The sequence below is a fragment of the Erithacus rubecula genome, assembly GCF_903797595.1.
Source record: "Erithacus rubecula genome assembly, chromosome: 3".
Lineage (NCBI taxonomy): Eukaryota > Metazoa > Chordata > Aves > Passeriformes > Muscicapidae > Erithacus > Erithacus rubecula.
The window spans coordinates 48,284,894-48,306,799 of NC_136689.1; the positions used below are offsets into that span (position 1 = coordinate 48,284,894).

Here is a 21,906-nt window from a genome sequence, read left to right on the forward strand (position 1 = left end):
AGCTCACACAGCTGCGTGGTAATAAAAATCTCAGTTTTGTTGGTAAAGTATATTCAGAAATCATTTTCCACCTTTAGTGAATCTGGTCTGGGTGTACTCATTAATCTGTTTCTGAAAAGGCTCCTACCTTGTTTATTTTGGAAACCCAATATGAAGGTATTTTAGAACTCTGATGTCTTTCACCTCCTCTATGTTCCAGCATGAAAAATGCACGCCTCCATAACCTGTTAAGGTGTTGGAAAAAGAGTAGATGTCAATAGAGTTAAGGTTATGTATCTTCTGGAAGTTAAATTAATTTGATATGCTCAGGAAAGTGGAAAAGTAGACTGTATTTGAAATAACCCTTACAGTAACTTGAAGATGCCTGGGAAATTAAGATATTTTAAAGAAAATAATCATTCAGCTTAAGTTCAGAACAGAAGGATGTTGCATTGTTTTAATGGTAAGATCAAAGTTGCCAAATGCAGGTAGAACAGTGTGTTCAAGAGACAGAGCTCTTAAGCAATGCATACAAAGCAAGGTGTCCTAACTGCTGGCCCTTGTTTACTCTGTGTGCTCTTGCACATATAAAAATTGTATCTTGTACTTAAATAATGAGGGAGCATCATGCCCTGCTGTTCAGGTGCTACATAAGTTATCATACTGGGGTCCAGCTTTCACTGTAGAAAGCCATGAGTTTCCTTGAAGTCCTGACCCATATCTGCCACCCCTGGGTCTTGAAGGTGTCTCAAGTAGTGCCAGGTGTTTGTGTATGGGCCAGTGAGTTTTGCCTAAACTGATGTTGTAAAAAAACTTCTGATTGAAAAAACTGGAAATGTTTAGCTGAAAATACTTCAAAAACCCCCAAAACCTGGCCAGATTAAGTTTCTGCTTAGTAATTTGCTTTGTGTTCTCTTAAATTTGTGCTCAGTCTAGAGGAAAAAAAAAAAATTAAATCTTGCATATGCAGTGGAAGCAGAAAAAAACATCTTATGTCTTGACTTATGTTCGGTAAAGTAGAAGGGGAGTCAATTTATTTGACAACAGTATTTTTTACATTTTATTATTAGGTTTTTTATTCTTTAAATATCTGTTTTTGTAAATGATGGTTTTAAAGTAGCAATACATAGAGAAGCAGTGGAAGCCTTTTAATTTCATTTTTCAGACAAATTTAAATTTTAGTGTTCTCACAGCCCAGTCTGTGGGAGTCACAGAGAGTTCTCAGAGAGTCACAGCTCCAAAAGAGTTGCAAGAAGGTAAAATGTTGGTTTTCATTAAAAGAGTGAAAAAAAAAATGCAACTGAGTTCCAACAGTATTGCAGCAGATTATCTAAAAACTCTCCTCCTATTGAATTATTAATTTTTTTAAATGGAGTTACTGAAATTGTGGCTATGATTAGCTCATCATAAAGGTGAAGGGTAAAATCTTTGTGCTGAGCTCAAAGGAAAGGAAAATGTTGCTTCTTCAGCCTTTTTTTTTTTCTATGAATATTCATTACTGGGTCTTAAAATGCCCATTTATAACTCTAACCCAGATCTCTGAAAGTTTGGGGGTAAGATCTGTGAGATTAGAATTGTATTTTCACTCTTTGCCAAGCAATATTTCTTTATCACATTACATTATTAACAATATAAAGTTCCTGGGTTTTTTTTTTTATTATTTTTAATATTTCAGATCTATTCTAGTCGAGAACTTGAAGAAACATTGAACAAAATCAGGGAAATTCTCTCAGATGACAAACATGATTGGGATCAGCGAACTAATGCGGTAAACCTTTTGTCTGTTTTCAGGCTTAGGTGGGTGTATTTCATAAAGCACAGACAGCCAGATATTCTTAAATGTTTTTTTCCCTAAAATCATTACACTGCAGGTAATGAAAGAAATTTTCATTTTAATTTTTTCACCTTGAATTTCAGTATACAAAGTAAGTTCCAGTATTTTTTTAATTCAAAATGTATTTTTGCTAACATTTAAGTGGAATCTTTTCTAAAAGCTGTCATATATGTTTAAGTTTGGTGTTTACGGAAATACATATTCTATGTACTGATTGCCTCAGTACCTCATGTGCAGCTATGAAAAGTTCCGCAGGGTTAACATGTTTGTTTGTATGTAGCAATTTTATTTTTTAATGATGTTTATGGCATCTTAGTTTTTACAAACAGGTATATGAACAGAATTGTGTTCATGTATTTGTATTGAGATTTTTTTTAAGCACTAGAGCTTAATATAAATTCCCTACAGTTTTTTAAATTACTGCCATGTATTTTGAAAATGTTGCTTTAAATACTTGCCTATGTGTATTTTTGCTTAGTGAAGCTGTTAATTTTTTTTTTTAAAGTTTGAAATGTCTATTGGCAGTGTCGTAACCCAAATGCATTCATTTTTTTAGCTGAAGAAGGTTCGGTCCTTACTTGTTGCTGGAGCTGCACAGTATGATGGGTTTTTCCAGCATTTACGGCTGTTGGATGGTGCTTTCAAGCTGTCAGCCAAGGATCTCAGATCCCAGGTGGTTAGAGAAGCCTGCATTACTGTAGCGTAAGTACAGTGCGTGTGCCTTTGTGTACCTTGCTGGGTGTTAATGTGGGGCTGGCTTAGAGGTGCTTAGAGAAGTATTCCAGGAGAGATTCTGTTGTTGGACTGCTGTAGACTGTGACCAATAGTCAAGTCAGGGTCAGAAAGTACAGAGGAAAATAAATGTCTAAAGGAATTTGTTCTCTTAGGGGATGCAAGTAGTTGGTAATTCTGTAACAGACTGTAAGTGAATAACCAGTTACCATCATTGTCATTATTAGTGCAGTTTAATACAAACTGCTGTGAATAATATTGGGGACTTACCTTAGGATCACATGCTTGGGTGGTAGGCACAGGCACTTCACTGGGAGTGTTCGTAAAAACTACATGAATAGCGCTGCAGTGGTTTGAACACAGAGCATTTTGGTGAGGTAATACTTCTCATGGAATCATGGAACGGGTTTGGGTTGGAAGGGACCTTAAAGATTCCAATCCACCTGGCAGTGCAGGGACACCTTGCACAGGACCAGGTTGCTCAAAGACCACACCCAGCCTAGTCTTGAACACTTCAGGAATGTCTGTCTGGGCAAGAGATAAATGACCGTGATAATTTCAGAAGCTGTGGCTAACCTGAAGTGAAATCTTCACCATTAGCATCACATGGGCTGAATTGAGGGCCAGAGGAGAAAACCAGAGTAGTCTTTCCTGTTTCCATGTTTTACTTTACTTTTTTTATGCTCTGAAAAGACATTAGTGTAACTGCTGTTTTTCAGTGGTCGTCTGAAACAGGAACACCACAGAGTTCACCCTTGTTATTCTGGTCTCCTGTTTGAACAAACTAAGGGGAAACGTTGAAACATGTAGCTGCCCTTTCCAAGGAAATCAAGACTTTGAGAAAATAACCTTTCCTAACATGAGCAGTATAAACATACTCTGCAAATGTTCTCATCCAGGCCTAACAACCTGGAATTTTCCTTGATTCCTAAAACTTTGATATATTTGATGTATCATTTGCTGCTGGCTACAAATTCTTTTTGTATACTTCTTCTGCACAGAAGAAGTATTTGTTCTCACCAATGGACAGTTAAATTACTTTGTGTAGCATATGTTTTTATATTTGTGAAAACTGAAAACATAACCTTTAACAGACAAGGGAGTAAAATTTTATGGTTGGCTGATTGTGGCGAGTTTAGTAGTTTTGCAGGCATTCAAAAGGAAAAAAACCCTCAATAATTTATTTTAAAATTCTAGATCTGTACATCTCAAAGTGTGTTGAAAAGCAAAAATACAATTGTACTTTATGTGAACATGAAAATTTAGGCTTGCCAGTTGTACTATTTGTTTTTCATTATGAAATAAAGTTATTTGTGTTTGACTTCTTAGTGTGCCTGGAAATTGAGAAATTCTTCTGTTTGGAAAGATGAATCTTTGAAATCCACAATGAGCTTCATTATTTTAAGACTAAGAAATTAATTTATGTTTTCCCTTAACAGCCACCTTTCAACTGTTCTGGGAAATAAGTTTGACCATGGCGCTGAAGCAATCGTGCCTACTCTTTTTAACCTGGTTCCCAACAGCGCCAAAGTGATGGCAACCTCCGGATGCGCAGCCATCAGGTTCATTATTCGGGTAGGTGTTCCTCTCTCACTTTGCCTGCTGGGAATTTTAGTGGCTCTTGGCAGAGGTAACAACTATACTAAAATACAGGTTTTTAAATAATTCTTAAACAGAGGAGTAGTGTTTCTCATGAGTGGACAAATATCATATATCATTGTAACCAATTGGCAACATTGTCATAGTAAAGATGGAAAAATAGGTATGAAAAGTATGTCTGTTTTCGTTTGGGGGTTTTTGTAATGTAGTAATTGAAAAAAGACCAAATGTGTTTCAAAGGATAACTGCTTTTAAATGCCTTCTTGAAAAAGACAAAGTCAAGCCAGTAGCTAAGAAACTAGTGAGAATTTGAATAGTGCAAAAAACAAAACAAAGTTTTTTTTCTACATAGACTCTCCCCATAAAATTGGATCCATGAAGTTAATGATAAAATATTGCAGAGGCTACACATACCTGGATCAGTTCAGAACGCACAACTTAATGAAAGAAAAATCCAGTGGAGACTTGAATTTTTTAATTCAAGAACTTCATAAATTGAGTCCTTAAAGCTATAGCATGTGAAACAGAGGAGTGCTCTATCCTAGCTGTTTTCTGTTGAATGGTCTTCGAGCATTTTCTACTGAGTGGTGTCTAAAGCAAGATATTTAGAGTTTTGGGACTTGTACTGGTGTTTTTGTGTTTCACATGAAGTGGGAGATTGTCTATAGTTTCTACATTAGAAGATGTGGTGTTCTTAATGCCAAGCACATACTGCAATTTACTGTGATCTCATCCTTGGTTTTAATTTTGTAAGTTGTTGGAAAGCCTAAGAGGTTTCATCACTTGCACCTTTTCTTGCCATCTTCAGTATGATTGAAATGTGTACTTGCTCTGACTGTGCATCTGCAAATGTGCTCTGAGACCTCTGCATGCATGACTTTTGCATCTGCATTTGGGCTAAGACAAAACCCCTTGATGTTTCTTCCCCAGACTCTTACACTGCACTGTGAGAATGAGAAAATGAGTATACCTTACACAGGGTAGTTAATATTTGCAGTAGTGTAAGACAAGATCAGGCATGTAATAAACTGTAAATATTAACCAGTTATATTAAATTGGCTTTATTGGTTCAGTTCATTTGAAGACAAGCTTACACATCAGCTATAGTAGCCCTGATTTTGTTTAAATTTCTGTTCTTCCTAGCTGTGACTTAACATAGTGGATTTTGAAGCCTAAAAAAAAAAAATCCTATCCACAGTGGTCAAATACCCAACCAATAAATGGTGTATGTGAGGTGTTTTGGCAGAAAATTTGGATTTCAGAAACAAATATCAATAAGAAGTGCGGTCCCACGCCCCTTTGGACTTCTGTCCTTTGGGCTAAATGAGTATTGGTCAAGGGGTCTTTGATCAACTGAATATTTGGAACCCAAGGAACTTCAGTTTTTGGAGTCAGTATTGTACTAAAAAACTCCTACAAGCATCCAGTGACAGCCAGTTCAGTTCCTGCTGCTTTACTGTGTAGCTGCTGTAGAGTGGGTCAGCATAAAAACAGGGAAGCTGTATTATACCAGTGATCTTGAAGACCTTCATCTCATCTTTGTGCCTTCATTGGATTTCATATTTCTTCTGGAAGTTCTTACACTGCACTCTGATTTCTCTTTCTTGAAACTTCATCAGGAAGCCAATTAAAAAAAAGATGGCAGGGCAGGGAGGGAGTCATGGAGAGATGGTATGGTGGCAAAAATCTTTTTCAGCAGGAGGTGGGATTCAGGTTTGTCAACTGATCTTCATGGTGGTTTGCAAGGAAGCATATATCATTGCATCCTCAAAGGAGTAGCAGATGAAATGTAGCACCTTAAAAACTGAATTAAAGCAATCCTGAGGTTTGATTCCTTTGCAAAATACTTTCTAGAAATTACAGTATCAATAGCACTGAAGACTTTGAATGTACAGGTTTCTCCATCTGTAAAAAACTTCATTTTTGCTCCCAGTTTGCTCATTTTCCCTTTCTGAAAGTCATATGCCTCTTTTCAATTTGCAATCTATGCAAAACACAAACAAATCCCCTAAAATTGTGTTTAAAAGTATATCAGGACAAACAAATGTAACTGTTAGATTAGGCTCTTCCAAAATCTTTAATTAATTCCTTCCTAATTCTAAAATTGGCAGTACTCTGTGAGATGATGATTATCTTTTCTTTTTTTGTGGTTTGTATGTTTATATCCTGCAGCTGTGATACATGAGAGAGTAAGAATTCTTCAGTACTGTTCTTTTTAAGATCATGGATTTTTTAATATTAGCCTACTGTTTCACAATGTATTTGGGACTGTTTACTGTAGGTATTCAAGAAAGGACTAAAGAAATTAACTGAAAATAGATTTGTTGAACCACGTTACTCTTACTTAGAATTAAAATGGTAATGCTTTGTGTCTACAATTAGTTAAGAAAAGCTGGAGTAAGGCAAGTTTAATTCTGAATTCTGTAATGCATTTGGATTTAATGTAGTTTATCTTTTACATAGTTGAATAGTTTCCTTCTCCCGTCAGATGTTTCCATTTGGATTATGTGTATAAGCTTGCTTATATATCTGTGCTTTTGTTACTTCATTGACATATTTTGCATTAAAGGAAATTTGATCCTTGTGGCACTGATTGTAAGAATGCCCATATTTTCATATTTATTGATTCACTTTTTACTCTACAACCCTGACTTTCAAGGCGGCAATGTCTATGACATTTTTTCCTGTGGCAAAACTGAAATGGCATCAGCTTTCAATTCCTTTGAGGAGACAGCTACATTTGAACTTCTTATATGACTTTTGACAGCAAAGTATTGCATATCATGATGTATGTGATTGTTGATGGTACTGGAAGTGGTTTTAGCTTGACTTTTTGGAGGAAAATAGCTTTGATCAATTGGCATGCTGCAGCAGTTTTTCATTTAATAGTATTCTATGATTTTGTTTTGGTAAGCATTTTATATTATTGCTGGTTTTATTATGTTATTAATTCTGTTGTTTGAATTAATTAGTACAGTACAAATTCAGAATTTAGGAATGCATTTTTCATTAACTGTCCTTTTTTTGTCAGCATACTCATGTGCCACGACTCATACCTTTAATAACAAGCAACTGTACTTCAAAATCAGTTGCAGTTAGAAGGTGAGTACATTATAAATGAAAACTATTAAAGCTGTTGTTTTTTGAAATATGATTATCATATGTTGAAAAATTAGCAAATTAAATAATTTCTGGCCATAAACTCTGAACACACAAAACTGTTACCCAGTAAACTGTAAACTACAAACATTAATTTCAGCACTGGGACAATAGCAGCTACGTTAGGACACAGAGCATCCATGTGTTGTTGTATTCAGTAGCTCAGCTACATCTCCAGCCTGTTCCTTTCTCCAAGAATATGATGCTTAAACACTTGAATTGGCAGTTGAGAAAGTTGTTTTTTGACAGTGTAATTTTCTGCACCGAATCACACAAAATCAGTTAATGCTGTTTCTGGACCAACACTAGTCCTGAAAGTGAGGTCACTGTGTGTACACAGGAAACAGCTTAAGCATCTGAATAACTTTCTTTGAGTTTAAGCTGCTTTTGCATCCAAGGCAGGTGTTACTTCAACCCAGATTGTACTGACCTCCCACAGCTTCTGGTTTGATTGCAAAACAATTCACAGAGTTTCAGTGCCTCCACATGCTGCAGCTTTACCTGAGGAACATTAGACTGTAGGTGACTTTGGTACTGCAGCTCACAATCCAGTGAGTATCAGTGAAGCATTGTCTCCATACTGCTTTCATTGTTTTGGAAAGACAACAAAACACTAGATTGACTGTAATAGTGAAAAGTATTTCAGGATTTCTTGCTGTGTCTTGTTGATGTCCAAAGGATGTCGTCAGAATCAAAACCAAATTTATCCCTCCAGAACAGGTCAAAAATGCTGAATAACCAGAAAAAGTGGTAATTTCAGGCTGTCAAGTTCACTACGTGTTTGAAAATTATCTACATCTCCCTAATCTATTTCAGTTTGATTTTTCATCAGGATCTAGCTTCAGACATAGTTTAAAAGGCTGTCTTTTGCTAATGGTAGTTTGCTAAATTATCAAGATTCCCAAATTAATAATGAATACAGTTATGTATCTTCATGAATACAGTGCCTGAATATCTTTTGTAGTGCTTTCTATATGCAGAGCCCTCTGCTAATGGTCTCATGTTTTCTTTGATGATAATACTCAGTTAGTGACAGATGGAAGGATGAAAATAGTGTTTGGGACTGAAGTATACCACTGTAGGAATATTATATCGTGTCTTTAATATTTATTTTTTATATTAGGATTTTGTACTCTGTACAATTTTTTCAGCTTGATTAATTAATGCCTGTTATTTTGTGACTAATACAGTTAACATTGGGTATGTGTAATAACATGACTTGAACATCACATTGTTAGTTGAACCACATCTATTACTTTGAAGTTTAAGATTAGTTGACCTGCATGTTTGCTTAATATACAGAATATTTTAACTTTCCAGTAAGGTGACCTTATTTGAAGATAAATGTGCTTTTATTTCATTTATTTCCCTCTGGGGAAAGAGTAAAGTCAGTGCTTATTCCACAAGCATGTTTGAGAAATTAGTATTTAATTATGACTTGTTCTGTGTTTTTAGGCGCTCCTTTGAATTTTTAGACCTGTTATTACAAGAGTGGCAAACACATTCACTGGAAAGGTATGGGCCAGTATACTTTTTCCCCTAAAATAAACTACTGATGTAATTTAAGACAGAAATATTGTTGTTGAATCCTAATTGGATTATGTTGTTCAGTGTTGGCCAACCTTTCTGGCATAGAAAACTTTTCTAGCACAGCAGGTCACACAGTTTGTTTATGTGCCAGGGGAAGGAGAACTCTTATGTTCCAGCCTTGGCTTCCTGTGGCCTCAACCCCCTTCCCTCTGCCTCTCCTATCCTGCATGTGAACAATGCATACACATGTAACCATCTATCTTTTCTCCTGGAAGGGGGAAAATTGTATGTTTGCTATGAAAGAGGGCAAGTGGGCTTACACTGGAGGGCTTTTTGTGGGAATGAGTAAGGGCATGCTGTGACTTCTCCAGATAGATGGGAAAACAGTACCTGCATCAGTTGTGCAGGATGGTCACTGTCAACACAGGGAGCAAAGAGATTAAAGGGCATCCAGAAAAGGGTCTGAAGAATTCATTCAGCTTCACAGTCACATTTCTGTCCCCCAGGTGCTCCTGAGAAAGGGAGTGATGGGGAAATCACTTCATTTATGCCAAAGTGTCTAAAAAAACCCACAAAACCCACCACCTTTCCCCTACCTCCCAAATAACAAACCTCCGACCCAAAACTTACCTTGAGTTAAAACTTGCTTATCTTCACAGGTTTGTGTTCTGATGGGTGCTTTGCTGTTCATTGAACTTGTATTTAGGTTTAGAGCTCATATGCCAAAAGCTTTCAGAGCTGAAAGAAAACTTACAGTCTTAATTTTTTCCCTTTTCTTACTATTAATATAACAATGGAAATAGCTTTTCCATTTCAGGAAGGCAGGTGTCTTAAGAAAGATATTTTTAAAAATATAACTTTTTAAGTGTGATAGGTGGACATATGTCAGAAAAGTAGATTACAATCCTTTTAGATTGAAGGAGTAAGCTGACCTAAACCATTACAGAGGGTACGGTTGTGTCATCAGTGTGTTTAAGTGTTTGTTTACTTTCTATTTTGGAAAAAACTAGCATTGCAGCTGTTTTTTACTTGGTGAAATGTTATTGAAGTGAAAATTCTAAGTTCTGCTTAGAATTTGGAGTAGCAGAATAGCATGAAGAATGTCTTTCTTCTAGGCATGCAGCTGTCTTGGTTGAAACAATCAAGAAGGGCATTCATGATGCTGATGCAGAAGCAAGAGTGGAGGCAAGAAAGTGAGTTTTGATTAATTTTGCTTTGAAAAACTGTATGTGCTAAGTGAATGATAGAGGGCTCTAATTCAAGGTGAGATGCTATCCATGGCTGAAAAGGATGACGTTTCAAGTTTTTTTTCCAAATTTTGTTTGAAAACTGACATTTCTGTCCTGAATTGCTAATTAGTTTCTTGTGCAAAAAACATTTTCAAAGCTGAGTCAGTCAATTCGGTTGTGCAGCATTTAATGGTTCCACCAAAAAAGATTTAGAAAGATTGACATTGTTGCATGATCATTGTCCTCCCATTAATTAAATCTTTAAACAACTGCAGCACTTTAACTAGTGGGAAGGTCAGAAAACAATTCCTTTTGCTTCCCCACACAGCTGGTAAGTGAATGTGAGATACTCAGAGGATGCATTTATTTTGAAAAGATTAATTTAGTCAATGTACATGGTTTCTTTTATGATTTGATGAGCATCGTTGTGTGCCTTACATACTCTCAGTTCCTTTCACTCCCATCCATAGTTCATTCTGTAATCTTTACTTCCTGACTACATCCTTTAAAGAAAATACTGAGCATTTACATGTGGTTTTTCTTTCTTGTAGGGCTTATCTGGGTCTTAGAAATCACTTTCCTAGTGAAGCTGAGACTCTGTACAATTCTTTGGAGCCGCCCTATCAAAGAAGCCTTCAGACCTACTTGAAGAATTCTGGCAGTATAGCATCTCTCCCTCAGTCAGACAGGTCATCCTCTAGCTCACAGGAGAGCCTCAAGTAAGGATCACTTTACTGTTTCTGAACCAGGAAACAAATGCAGTTTGTCAAAAGCAAAACATCCAGATTCCTGTTGAATACAGAAAATCTGCAGTTTTATTTTGTGACTTCTAATTAATAAAAATTTATTCTGTGATGTTTTGCTGTACAACAGTGTTACCCCAGCAAGGTGAAAAGTACAAGCAGTCTTTACTGGATTTTGGCATGCTGTATTCATGTATTAATTGCTTAACAGCTGCTTTAAACATGAAAATATCTTCAAGGTTCATGTTGATGTCCAGAATTCTGATGTGCTGAATAGGTCTAGGAAAGCTATAATGATGTTATTCCTTTTTCATCTCTTTTCACTGGCAAGCCTGAAACAGCAACATCAACTATGAGATTTACTGGATATTGGTTTGGCTTTTTTTCTCCCTGTCTTCACAGTACTAAATATGTATTAGCAGGATTCTGCAACTCTGCCGGTAAATACAGGGTGGGTCTGTGCTGCAGTCAGTGATGTATTAAAATGCATAGACTATCTTGAGCTGAATAAATTAAAGTTTTCATAGGTACCAATAGCAAAAGGAATATACTGGCTTTTTAGCAGATATATGAAATAGTAATAGTAGTATTTGGTGGTTTTTGCCTTTAAATGCTAGAAAGCTTCCTCAAAGTATTTCAGCTTTTTAATATTTCAGATCTTCATTACCAAAACCAGAGAGCTTGTCTGCTCACTTTAGATTTGAAAGCAAAGACTGTTTCTTACATATTGGAAATGGCTTTTTTGGGGTTTGTTTTTTGGGTTTTTTTTGGCTAATGCCTGAAATACCAGAGGTTTACCTCATCTTTCTTATGATACTTGTAATTATGGAAAGTGTTTTTAAAAAGAACTGTCTGTGATGCAAGCAATTGCCAGCACTTAATTTTCCACGAATGTTTGTTCAAATATTAAATATCCTTTTTAAAATTAATCTGTGTTCCCCATCTGAAAATAAAAGTGCCATTAATGAGTTACTGGTAATACACTGTTAAAAAACTAAATTACAGGGGAATTAGAATCTTACAGTACTCTTAAATCTAGAAATGTTGTTTTCCATATTGCAACATGTGTAAGTGCTATAGTACGGAAAGTGAAGGGTAAAGTAAGAAATTAGCAGAAGAGGTGATGATATAGCAATCAATGGAATTTTAATTGATTTATTACTAACTTTGCATTCACATGGATGTTTTTACTCTGTTACCCAAAATTTTATTTCTGGCTTTTAGTATAGATGCTGAATTCCCCCTGTATAGGCTAAATGAGGAAATGTGGGTATGATTTTACTAAAAGCCTGATCCTCTCTGATTTTTGACCTTCTGAACTTACATCTCATACAGATCATTAATCTAAAATTGTTTTAGAGAAGATGGAGGAATGAGAGAGAAGTGTGGTGACTTCTGCCTACCTGGGTGAAACTTCTTACATAAAATGTCAATTGTACATTGTACAAGTACATTGTAGCAGTTGTCTGAGACTTCTGTTTGGAGCACATTGTAAGGTCAGGATGCACCCAGAAGCTCTACCTCAACCTCCTCACCTTACTTGAGGCAATGTACCTTCAAAACACTGGTTAATCATGTCAGAAAAGCAGGTTTATTCAGAATAAGCTGCAAACACATGTTCTTCTGTGAGGATTTAGGTAATGGTGCTGACTTCTATATTACTGCTGAGCACCTGAGCTAATAACTGGGGTAAATACACAGTATAAGGCATCTCTTTTCTCTTCTGCTTTTAGGTTTAAAATTAGAGGAATTATTTTTACTAAAGCTGAGACACTGATTCAGCTTGTAATTTGACTATTGATCAAATACTCAACTATTTTGTTAAATACGAACTTTCCGCATCAGATACTCAACCAATGAATATGCTGTTGTATTTTCTTCTACCAGTCTTTCTTTTCCCTGGTCTCTCCAGCTGCCAAAGGATGGGCTCACAATTAAACCTGACGAGACTGAAAGATTGTACTTCAGTAACTACTCATTTTTGCAGTGAAAACAAAATGAAGATAAAACACAGAGGAAAAGACATGGGCTTTTTCTCTTTTTGTAAATTATGGAAGCCTCTACATTCCAACAGGGGAAATGAAGTCTAGCTGCTTAGAAGCATCAACATTTCCTTTTTTAATTTATAACATGATTCTTGAGCCAGCTAGGACTGGAGGAGGCTTATGAGTTGGACACCTTGTTTTTCTTGTTACTGCAGACACCACTTCACGTAATGTCTTTCACAAAGGTTTTTGGGTAGCTCTCACTATTCTTGTTTGATAGCTGATAAGATCAGCCCTGTGGTTAAAATCTTATACTGACCACCTTAAATGTTTCTGTGACCAAGTCTGGAATGCCTGGACTTTGCTAGCAAAGTGTGCCTGTTGGTAGCTGAAGAGTTAGTGTTTGTGATAAAGATGTAATTTTATAAAATATAAAGGATAAATTTTTTTTATCATTATTTATCATGGTTTTATCATCTGTTTAAAGTATCTTTGTATAAAATATGCTGAGAAGGTTGAAAGGGAGAAAAGAACAGAAATTTTATTTTTCCTCTCTTTTATTTTTGGCTTTTGCATCTGATACATGAGACTTACTGAATTTACTGACTTTTTTTTCAGTCGACCTCTATCATCTAAATGGTCTGCAGCCAGCCCAGCAAGTCTTGCAGGCAGAGGTAAGGTGGTAGTAATGTAGTGCAGTGCACAGTTATTGTTCTTCAGGTTCTTCAGATTAAATGTTCTAAATTCAGCTTGAAATTTGACTGTATCAGCATTTACTCTATTTCCAAGATAAATAATGGTATGTGTCACTACAAACTGTACCTGGGGCTAAGATTCTCTCACACTCACTTCACATTTTATATAGGTTCAGTTGTTTCAAGTATGAGACATAATTCAGTATTAACTGATCATCTCATTATCAACTGATCATCATCCTGGAGTTTTGTCGTTGAACAGTCACTCTCAAAGAAACAAAACATTATTCTTTGGTCTATTTATGATTATTCATTGTTATTTGGTCTATTAAATTGGAAATTAAAGACTCACTTTCTCTTTCATTTGTTCCCATGTATCTGTTTCTCTTTCTAAATAAATACAAAAGCCAACAGCCAAACTACATATTTGTAATTCAAAGAGTTTAATTATGTGTTTAGATTTTGGAATTTAATAACTTCAATGTATTTTCCCATAATGCCTTAGTAACTCTTTGAGAGTAAATCACTGAGCTGCTTTTTACAAATGGACTGTAATTAAGAGTTGATATTGAAACTGGTAAGGGAATCAAGTTCAGAAGACCTGCAACACTGGTTAAAATTAAGCAAATAGTTAAAATTATAGTTAAAATAATAGGAAGTCAATGCGAAAATACTGAAGATAGACCCTAAAGCATTTCAGAATACACATTCAGCTCACCTGTCTGTGGCTTTACCTTAGCTGAGGTGTGTGAATATTTTTTCCTCAGTATCTCAAGGAAGGATGTGAATTTTCTTACATTTGTGAATCATTCAGTAATGTAATAAATCACACAAAGGTTCAGAATTGTGTCATTTGTGCTAGGATGGGAACAGAGAGTTTGCATTAAATAATGCTACAAATTCATGCTGAATGAAGATAAATACTACTGTAAAATATGCAGTTGGTAAGATCAGGTCTAGTTTGCTTTTTAATATCAGTAATTCTTGGTTTAATACTAATTTAGGCTTTTTACACAGTTTTTTTTGTGCTTGCTTGCAAGCACGCTGTGGTAGTAAAACATGTTAAGCTTTTAAATATAATTCATTTTATTCGATGCCAACTTTTCTTTTTTTTTCTTTTTTTTTTTTTTTTTCCCCTTTCTGGTAGTGTCAGGGAGCAGCAAGGGGAGCCCAAACCTGGGTACCCTGCAGAGGTCTCGCAGTGACATTGACGTGAATGCTGCCGCAGGTGCAAAGGCCCGTCATGCTGCTGGACAGACAGCTGGAGCCGGGCGCCTCTCGGCAGCCGGGCTGCCCCCAGGCTCCTACGCCTCCCTAGGTAAGGCAGGCACCTCTGCACTGCTCTGTAGGGTTCTTGTAATTTAATTGATCAAAAAGCTACAGTGCCATGCTGCTGCATTTGAAAAGCAGTTGTCGTCAGTAGCACTGGAGTGTCACAAAAGAGCAGGTGTTCTGAGGTAGGTTGCAAACTTTCATAGATGCTGGATTTTTCTTGTGCTGGAAGAATGCCAATGCAAAGTGTGTGTCCATTCTATGCTCTTTGAATGTCTTAATCTACAATTAATATTAAGTGTTGGAAGGAGTGGTACATTCACTAAACACATGGTGATCATGCCTTTTTTTGTTTATAAAAGTAACAGGGAAATGAGCGTGAGAGCTCTTGATTTTCCATTTTTCTCAGCTCTTCAGGTTGTTTACAAGAGTGCTAAAGAGATACGCTGGTAGTAAGAGGTGGATTTTTCATGAAATAGAGAAGTGTTTTACACAATAACTTACTGCATGGCGTTCATAATTTCTTCCTAAGGGCATTGATGGAGCTATGTGTATGCTTTACCTAGCTGACAGTCTCCATTGATATTTGCTGTTAGACATAGGAAGTGCTGCAAGTGGTAAGAGTGCAGTAAAGTATTTGATGGTGGTGGTGATGATGTAGGTGCTAGAACATCCACTAAGTGGCAATGGTAAAGGACTCTGAACTGTTTTTATTCTAAATGTTTAGCTTATCTGTGCTATAGGGATAACAGTGGGGGAAGAGATGTTCACTGTTGAAAAAACTGTTTTTTTCTTTCCAGTTTCTGTGCCAGCTAGATCACCAAGGAGAGACATTTTCTAATTTTACTATGGCCAGAGATGATCACAAGAGACAAAGAAACTATCTAGTTCTTCTGATTTGCATTGTGTTTGGGTAGATGTTAGTCATGTAGGCTGTGATTTGCAAAGGTTTTGGTGGTGCTTTTTTAAAATCAAAACTTAACAGCTATCTAAAATTAGTTGATTCTTTTTACCATCAGGGCCCGTTTGAAGTGCTGTGAACAGTATTGATTTTAGTGTTAATTTAAAAAGTGAGCAATCTCGACTTTAAAGGAATACTTGGTACTTGGAATAGCAGTTTTGAATGTGAGCTCCCTCTGGTGCCCACAGACAGGGCAGCACAACCTGCTGGGTCTGGGGTGGACACCAACATGAGGCTGCCTGGTGGAGGGAATACACTGGTGGTTCCCCAGGGAAATTGTGGATGCCCATCCCTAACTGTGTTCAACACTAGGCTGGACCAAGCTTGGAGTAAACCACTCCAGTGGAAGGTGTTCCTGCCCACAGTTAGGGGGCTAGAACTTGGTGATCTTTAAGGTCCCTTCCAACTCAAACCATTGTGATTCTGTGACTGTCAGTTCCTCCTAACTTAATGCCTAAAATCCTGAGATACGTGAGAGTATTGCCTAGTGTGTTTTGATGTGCAACAAAACATATTTTGAGCCTCAGACAAAGCTGGCATTCAGAGAAGCAAAAGTGGTGCAGAACATAGTGACAGAGGGAAAAGTCAAATGAAAAACTAAGAGATAGATCCTGCTCTATTAATGTCTTCTTTGTGCTGCTCAAATGAAGAGACTATACTATCTTAAGATTTTCACAGAAAATTAGGTATTGATTGGAGGTTTGCTTTTAGAACATTTTAAGCAATATCTGATCCATACCAAGAATTTTGTAAGCAAGGGTTGAGAAGGGGACAGAGGTTTCCAGTGAAGTAGATACTGGTGGATTTATGCAGGAAAATAACAGAAATAGCTTATTCTCTTAGTAATTTATTGGTTGGACAAGCGAGGATGAGGGAGGAACAATAAGCAAAAAGTCCAAGTCCTATTCATTTGAAGGATTTGAGTTGCTGGAAGGCTTTACCTTGCTAGCAGATGCAGTAACGTGGGAAGAACAGTATGATGGTCATTTGAAGTGACAAAATAACGTAGTATTGGCAAAATGTAGTAGAAGTCAAATCCTAGTGCAGACAGTGAAAGGGCAGTGGTAGTCAAGGAGACCAAGCTTTGTTTGTAGTCACATAAAAGCAGTAAGGCTTCACTGATCTTGGCTCAATCTCCTAACAAGTTTTTGAATCTGATAAGGTAGTGTGATACATACCATGTAGACAGTGTGATTGTTGTGGATTAGCTTCAAAACTAGTTACTCCTGGTTTTTGGAAGGTAACCTTAGAATGAATGTGGTGCACATCCAAGCAAGTGCCATGTTTCAGAAAATGGGCTAATTTGTAAAGTTATTTCCTCTTTATTTTAAGGGATTTATTTATAGGAGCCCAAATATGGAAAGTTAAATGACAGAATTATCAAGCTAATGCTGACTTGGTCCAAAAAGGCCTAGGCAATGTTACTTTATTTCCGTAATGCTTTCCACTTCCTTTGGGTGTTACAGTCAGTACCAAAATAAATGACATTATCTCCTAGAGCTTGAATTTATTTTCATTCTAGCTTGCAGAGAAACATCCACCTTTTGCTTACACAGCTACCAAATTTAAAGCGTCGGAAGGCCAGAAGTTTATAAGCATAGTAATCCATAATCATGTTCACCCATCTTTTCCCTTTTCATTATTAATAGAAGAACTCTTGCTTGTTTATTAAAGACTGTTCTAGAAGGAGGAGGATACTCTCTAGTTATTTTAAATATTGACTGTCTTTGACATCCTTAAGTATTAATGTCCTTATTGAGGAGGCTTGAGCTGTAATTATATATGTCTCGTGCTAAATATTTAAATTTTGGTTGTTACTGTCAGAGTATTTATGCACAACCTTCCATCTGAACTGTTAAATATTTAATGCTTTTAAACCAGAGTGAAACTTTCTCTCATTTTCCCCCCCATCTTAATTGTGCTATTTTTTTCCTTCCTGTCCCTTACCCCAGATGGGGCTTCATGCTCAGAGGCAAATTTCATAAGAAGTATAAATATGTGGTTCAGTAATGATATAAATATGTTCTGATATTTCAGTATCTGTTTACACCAAGAATTAAACCATTTATAAATGTTTTACTGTGAGGGTTTTTTCAAATCTAGGAAATACAGAATCAGTATCCTTGTGCTGGCTACTTGTACTCTGTTTTGTAATTTTGTACCTTGCACTGAGCAAAACCAGCTTTGCTTAAGGTAGCTTATACATGCATTAATTAGATAAACATGTCTGCTGTATTTAATATTAATGTATTTTCCTCAGTTAATGTTTTATGACTCTGCTGTGAACACCTTTATTCTAACACACTAAGTTTTCTGTGTTTCTTTGCCTGCTTGTTCAACAAAGAGGATACTTCTGACAAGATGGATGGTAAGAAATTATTTAGTCTGTCCTCTAATTCTATTAAATATCTAATAAAATGTCTTGTGTAAAAGTATTGATGTTTAATATATTTGTCTGTTCATTAACAAATTACTGTGCCTTTTCCACTAACTCCTGTATAATTTAGATGTCTTACTATGCATGTTATTGCTGTCATTGTGTCAATTGTGTGTCAATTTTGTGAATGATTGGTCAGTATCAGCAACATTATCAGAAATCTGACATTACCCCTCTTTTTTAAAACAAGCTTTGTTAATTACAGAGCAGTTTAGTAATTGTTACATGCTGATTTTAACTAGTTAAATAAATGCTTTTTAAATTAATCTACTTCCAGTTTTTTCCATACTTTTACATGTGAAGTCATTTTTTGGCTTAGCAGAACAGCAGGAGAGCAGATGCTTGACCACCTAAGTATAAAAAAAGCAAAACCAAAAAAATTCCCTCTATCAAAATCTAGCCTTACTATATGATTTTAAATTGCTTGTAAATTCTGCAGTACAATGTAATTCTACTAAATAATCATTTGTGAAGAAGACCAACCTGTTAAAATAACTTACCAAGTAGTCCACCTAAGTTTTAGCACTTGCTTTTTCTTAATTCACTCTGTTAAAAAAACATGGAGGTACTGCATAGCAGTTGAGCATCAAGCTTCTCCATAGCAATAGTCCATTTCAGGTGTGTGCAAATAATCCTTCACATATAATGAAGTGACAGTCCCAGCCTGCTGCTTGGTGATTGTAGTTGTAATTTATTGCTTGGGAGCAATTAACAAGCACTTAGCAAGTCTGCTGCTTACTTAATATTTTATGTCACGTATTTTATTAACTGTGCATGTTTGGAAGAACTAGTAGTTCATTGGAAGCAAATGTAGAAATGACAATAGTAAGAAGATAGGTTTCTAAACCAGAATCTTGAATAAATTCAAAACACAGATGCTTCTTGAAAGAATTGGAGCTGGTTTTGAGCAATGAAGATGTCAAGCCTAGTTTAATAAAATGAGGTGTGTTTCTACAGGATAGTAGAGTCTGTATTGCTTATTTCCATGTTACATTTCTTTAGGCTACTTATAGCAAATCTTGAGCTTTGGATATCATCACCAGAAATAAAGGTTCTTAGGTCCACGTAGGCCTAAGAAACATGGCCTTTTATTTTTATTTTGTTCTGACCAGAAGTCACAACTAATGATATGTTGCACATTTCTGTTTAAAACCAGCAAGGGAAATGCTATACAATTGATCAGAGTAACAGGGTGGGGTTTTGTTCCAGAGGCTATCTCTAGATATGATCTGCAAGATGGAATGAAAACAGCTTAGCTGTCTGGCTGTAGTTGTATGATACAGCTGTTCTGATCTAACCACCACCAGGAGGAACTAATCAGTTTTCATTTTCCCACTAACCTTGTCCGCATATTTTTTATCTCTTCTTTTGTTAGCACCTTGTGATACTCTGTTATTGACTGCTGTAAGGGACCAAACTCCATAGAACTGATTTCATGAAAGTGACTAATATTCTGTTACTTAGTTTTTGGAGCTGCCAGTGAGCCTTTAGCCATCCAGACCAGGTGGTAGCACAAGGCTGAGAGCAAAGAGAAATAGAACCACCCCTTTTAGGAGCAGCTGTCTGTTAGCCTTAGATGTTGCATAGAATCTGCCTTCCAAGATCAAGCACTGCAAGACTGTAGGATTTGGAGGGGTAGCTAAGGGTTGGGGTTTTTTTTGGTTTTGAGTTTTTGTAAACTGGCAAATTTGATCTGGAAAACTTGAAGCACTCCCTGCATACATATTTCTGTAACTGTTTTTTGTGAAGAGGCATAGAAATACACACTGAACTATTTTTTTAAAGGGAGTTTTTAAAAGTAGTTCAGTGAAGGTATTGTAACATGAGAAAACTTTCCTAGCAAATCTGTCTGAGTTCAGGCTAGCCTAAGACACTAATAGATGTTTTCATCGTTATAGTTCTCTTACAGTGCCAAAATGGTAGAGAGTGAAAACAAAAGTGGAAGTACCCTTCTGTTTTTTAGGGGCATTTAACATTACCATTAGTAGTATATATTTTATTCCGTAATAAGATCTGTTTCAAAGGAACTTAAAAGGAGGACTGCCAATGAGGCAGAGTCCCATCAGTTCCTAGGTACTGATGGGAGAAAGACTTGTTTGACTCTCACATTGTCAAAAATCAAGCCTTTTTAAGCTCGGCATACTTGTCCAAGTGTGGTCTGATTTCAGCAAGCTCATATTCCGTCCGTGTTGCTGAGCAAGATTTGATCTTGTGCATACGTATCTTCAGAGTAATCACAGGCTTAATTCAGAGAAATCCTGTTTGCTGGCAGTTCTATCAAATTAACACTGTCCAGTGTGGGAAACACTGTCTCTGTATTATTCTGTGTGGTTATGTATAGTAGTATGTTTCACATTTTCAGAAGAGCTTGCATTGCAGTATTTTTAGTGTCTGTTTTGATCTGTATGTGTAATTTTGTTGACTGATTTCATGGATATAATTTTTTTCTATTGAACTTCTTGTGGTTTGGAAGGCAGTGATGTGCATTATGTTCTTGTAAATTGCTATCAGTGTAGTATGGATATTTTCTTGATAATTTTACTTCAGTTTAGTTATGGAATTTCAACATAAAAGCTTTAGTTCTCTTGACTTGATAAAATTTGTCAAGATTCCTAAGATTAATCTCAAAAAGAAATTTGAAAGACATAGTATTGTTTGGAATATCATGTATTTTATTATTTTTTCTGTTTAGGAACAGCTTCTGAAGATGGTAAGAAACTATTTTGTTAGACTAGCTAATATTTTCAGCTTCATATTTTCATTGATACAAAAGAAGCTTTAAAAGTAGAACTTGCTGTTTCTTGGGCTTTGTGGAGGTTCATAACAGATACCGGCTTATGGACTAACATCTTATGCATCTAATACTTGGTTGTCATGTACTATTTTTAAAATTCTTTTGCTTTTATTTTAATTCTCAGTTACTCATCTGCAGTCTTAAGTATCATTGCTTAACATTTATACTGTGAAAATACAGGGACTTTATAATTTTCCATTTGTTTTTAAAGCAAATTTTGTCACAGAATATTTCATCAAATGTGTTCATGCTCTGGGAAGCAGGTGCTACTATTAGTCATCTCATTGAGACCTGGAAGCTAATTTTCCATCTGTTATTAACATTTCAATATGGATGGATGTCGAGACTCCAAATGCGTTAACGGTTCATTTAACTCAGATACACAAGCTGGTTTATTTTACATTGATGAAACTGAAAGAGATTGCAGGTGATATTTTAACATAGTATTGAAATAGTGGCACTCTGTATTCCTTGGTTTTGGGACAAATTCTGAATGCAGTTACATGCCTTGCAGTCTCACAGCACTTATTGGGAAAACATTGCCATTGCACAGGGATAACTAGTAGATTTGGACTAGTTAATCTAACCACTCTTGTTAAGCCTGTTGTTTTCTAATAGTTTAGTGAATAACCTTTATCCTGATTCTCTTCTTATAGACTCTCATCTATGGCTATTCCCTCTACTTGGATGAATAATATTAACTTGGTTGGTCTCCAAATTCTGCTGTGGAAAGCCTAAAGAGGCTAGAACTAAATAACAGTCTGTGTACCTAATTTTAGGTCAAATATTGACTCAGCGTGCCTAGACAATATTTTAATTATGCTGTGTTTCAAACTGTTGAGCTAGATCCACCCTATACTTTTGGGGGGTTGTTCTTGCAATTCAGAAGAATTATTGTCAGCATGAGTTTGGTTTTGATTTTATTTTTCTACTGTTTGAGAGGTTGGGTTAGGAAAT

General features: G+C 36.1%; 1 protein-coding gene across 31 annotated transcripts in view; it reads left to right on the forward strand.

The window, feature by feature from the left end:
* The window catches only part of CLASP2 (cytoplasmic linker associated protein 2), a 151,963-nt gene that overhangs the window by 78,117 nt on the left and 51,940 nt on the right, over positions 1 to 21,906 (forward strand). For 14 of the 31 annotated variants that reach the window (XM_079300172.1, XM_079300199.1, XM_079300183.1 and 11 more), the window contains 11 exons: positions 1,655 to 1,747; positions 2,370 to 2,515; positions 3,985 to 4,120; positions 7,176 to 7,246; positions 8,759 to 8,818; positions 9,949 to 10,026; positions 10,614 to 10,781; positions 13,409 to 13,464; positions 14,633 to 14,803; positions 18,063 to 18,086; positions 20,848 to 20,865. In XM_079300172.1, the coding sequence (XP_079156298.1) occupies positions 1,655 to 1,747; positions 2,370 to 2,515; positions 3,985 to 4,120; positions 7,176 to 7,246; positions 8,759 to 8,818; positions 9,949 to 10,026; positions 10,614 to 10,781; positions 13,409 to 13,464; positions 14,633 to 14,803; positions 18,063 to 18,086; positions 20,848 to 20,865 (1,021 nt within the window). The remainder of the gene's footprint in view (positions 1 to 1,654; positions 1,748 to 2,369; positions 2,516 to 3,984; positions 4,121 to 7,175; positions 7,247 to 8,758; positions 8,819 to 9,948; positions 10,027 to 10,613; positions 10,782 to 13,408; positions 13,465 to 14,632; positions 14,804 to 18,062; positions 18,087 to 20,847; positions 20,866 to 21,906) is intronic. The other 17 variants (XM_079300194.1, XM_079300202.1, XM_079300176.1 and 14 more) reach the window with 3 other exon arrangements.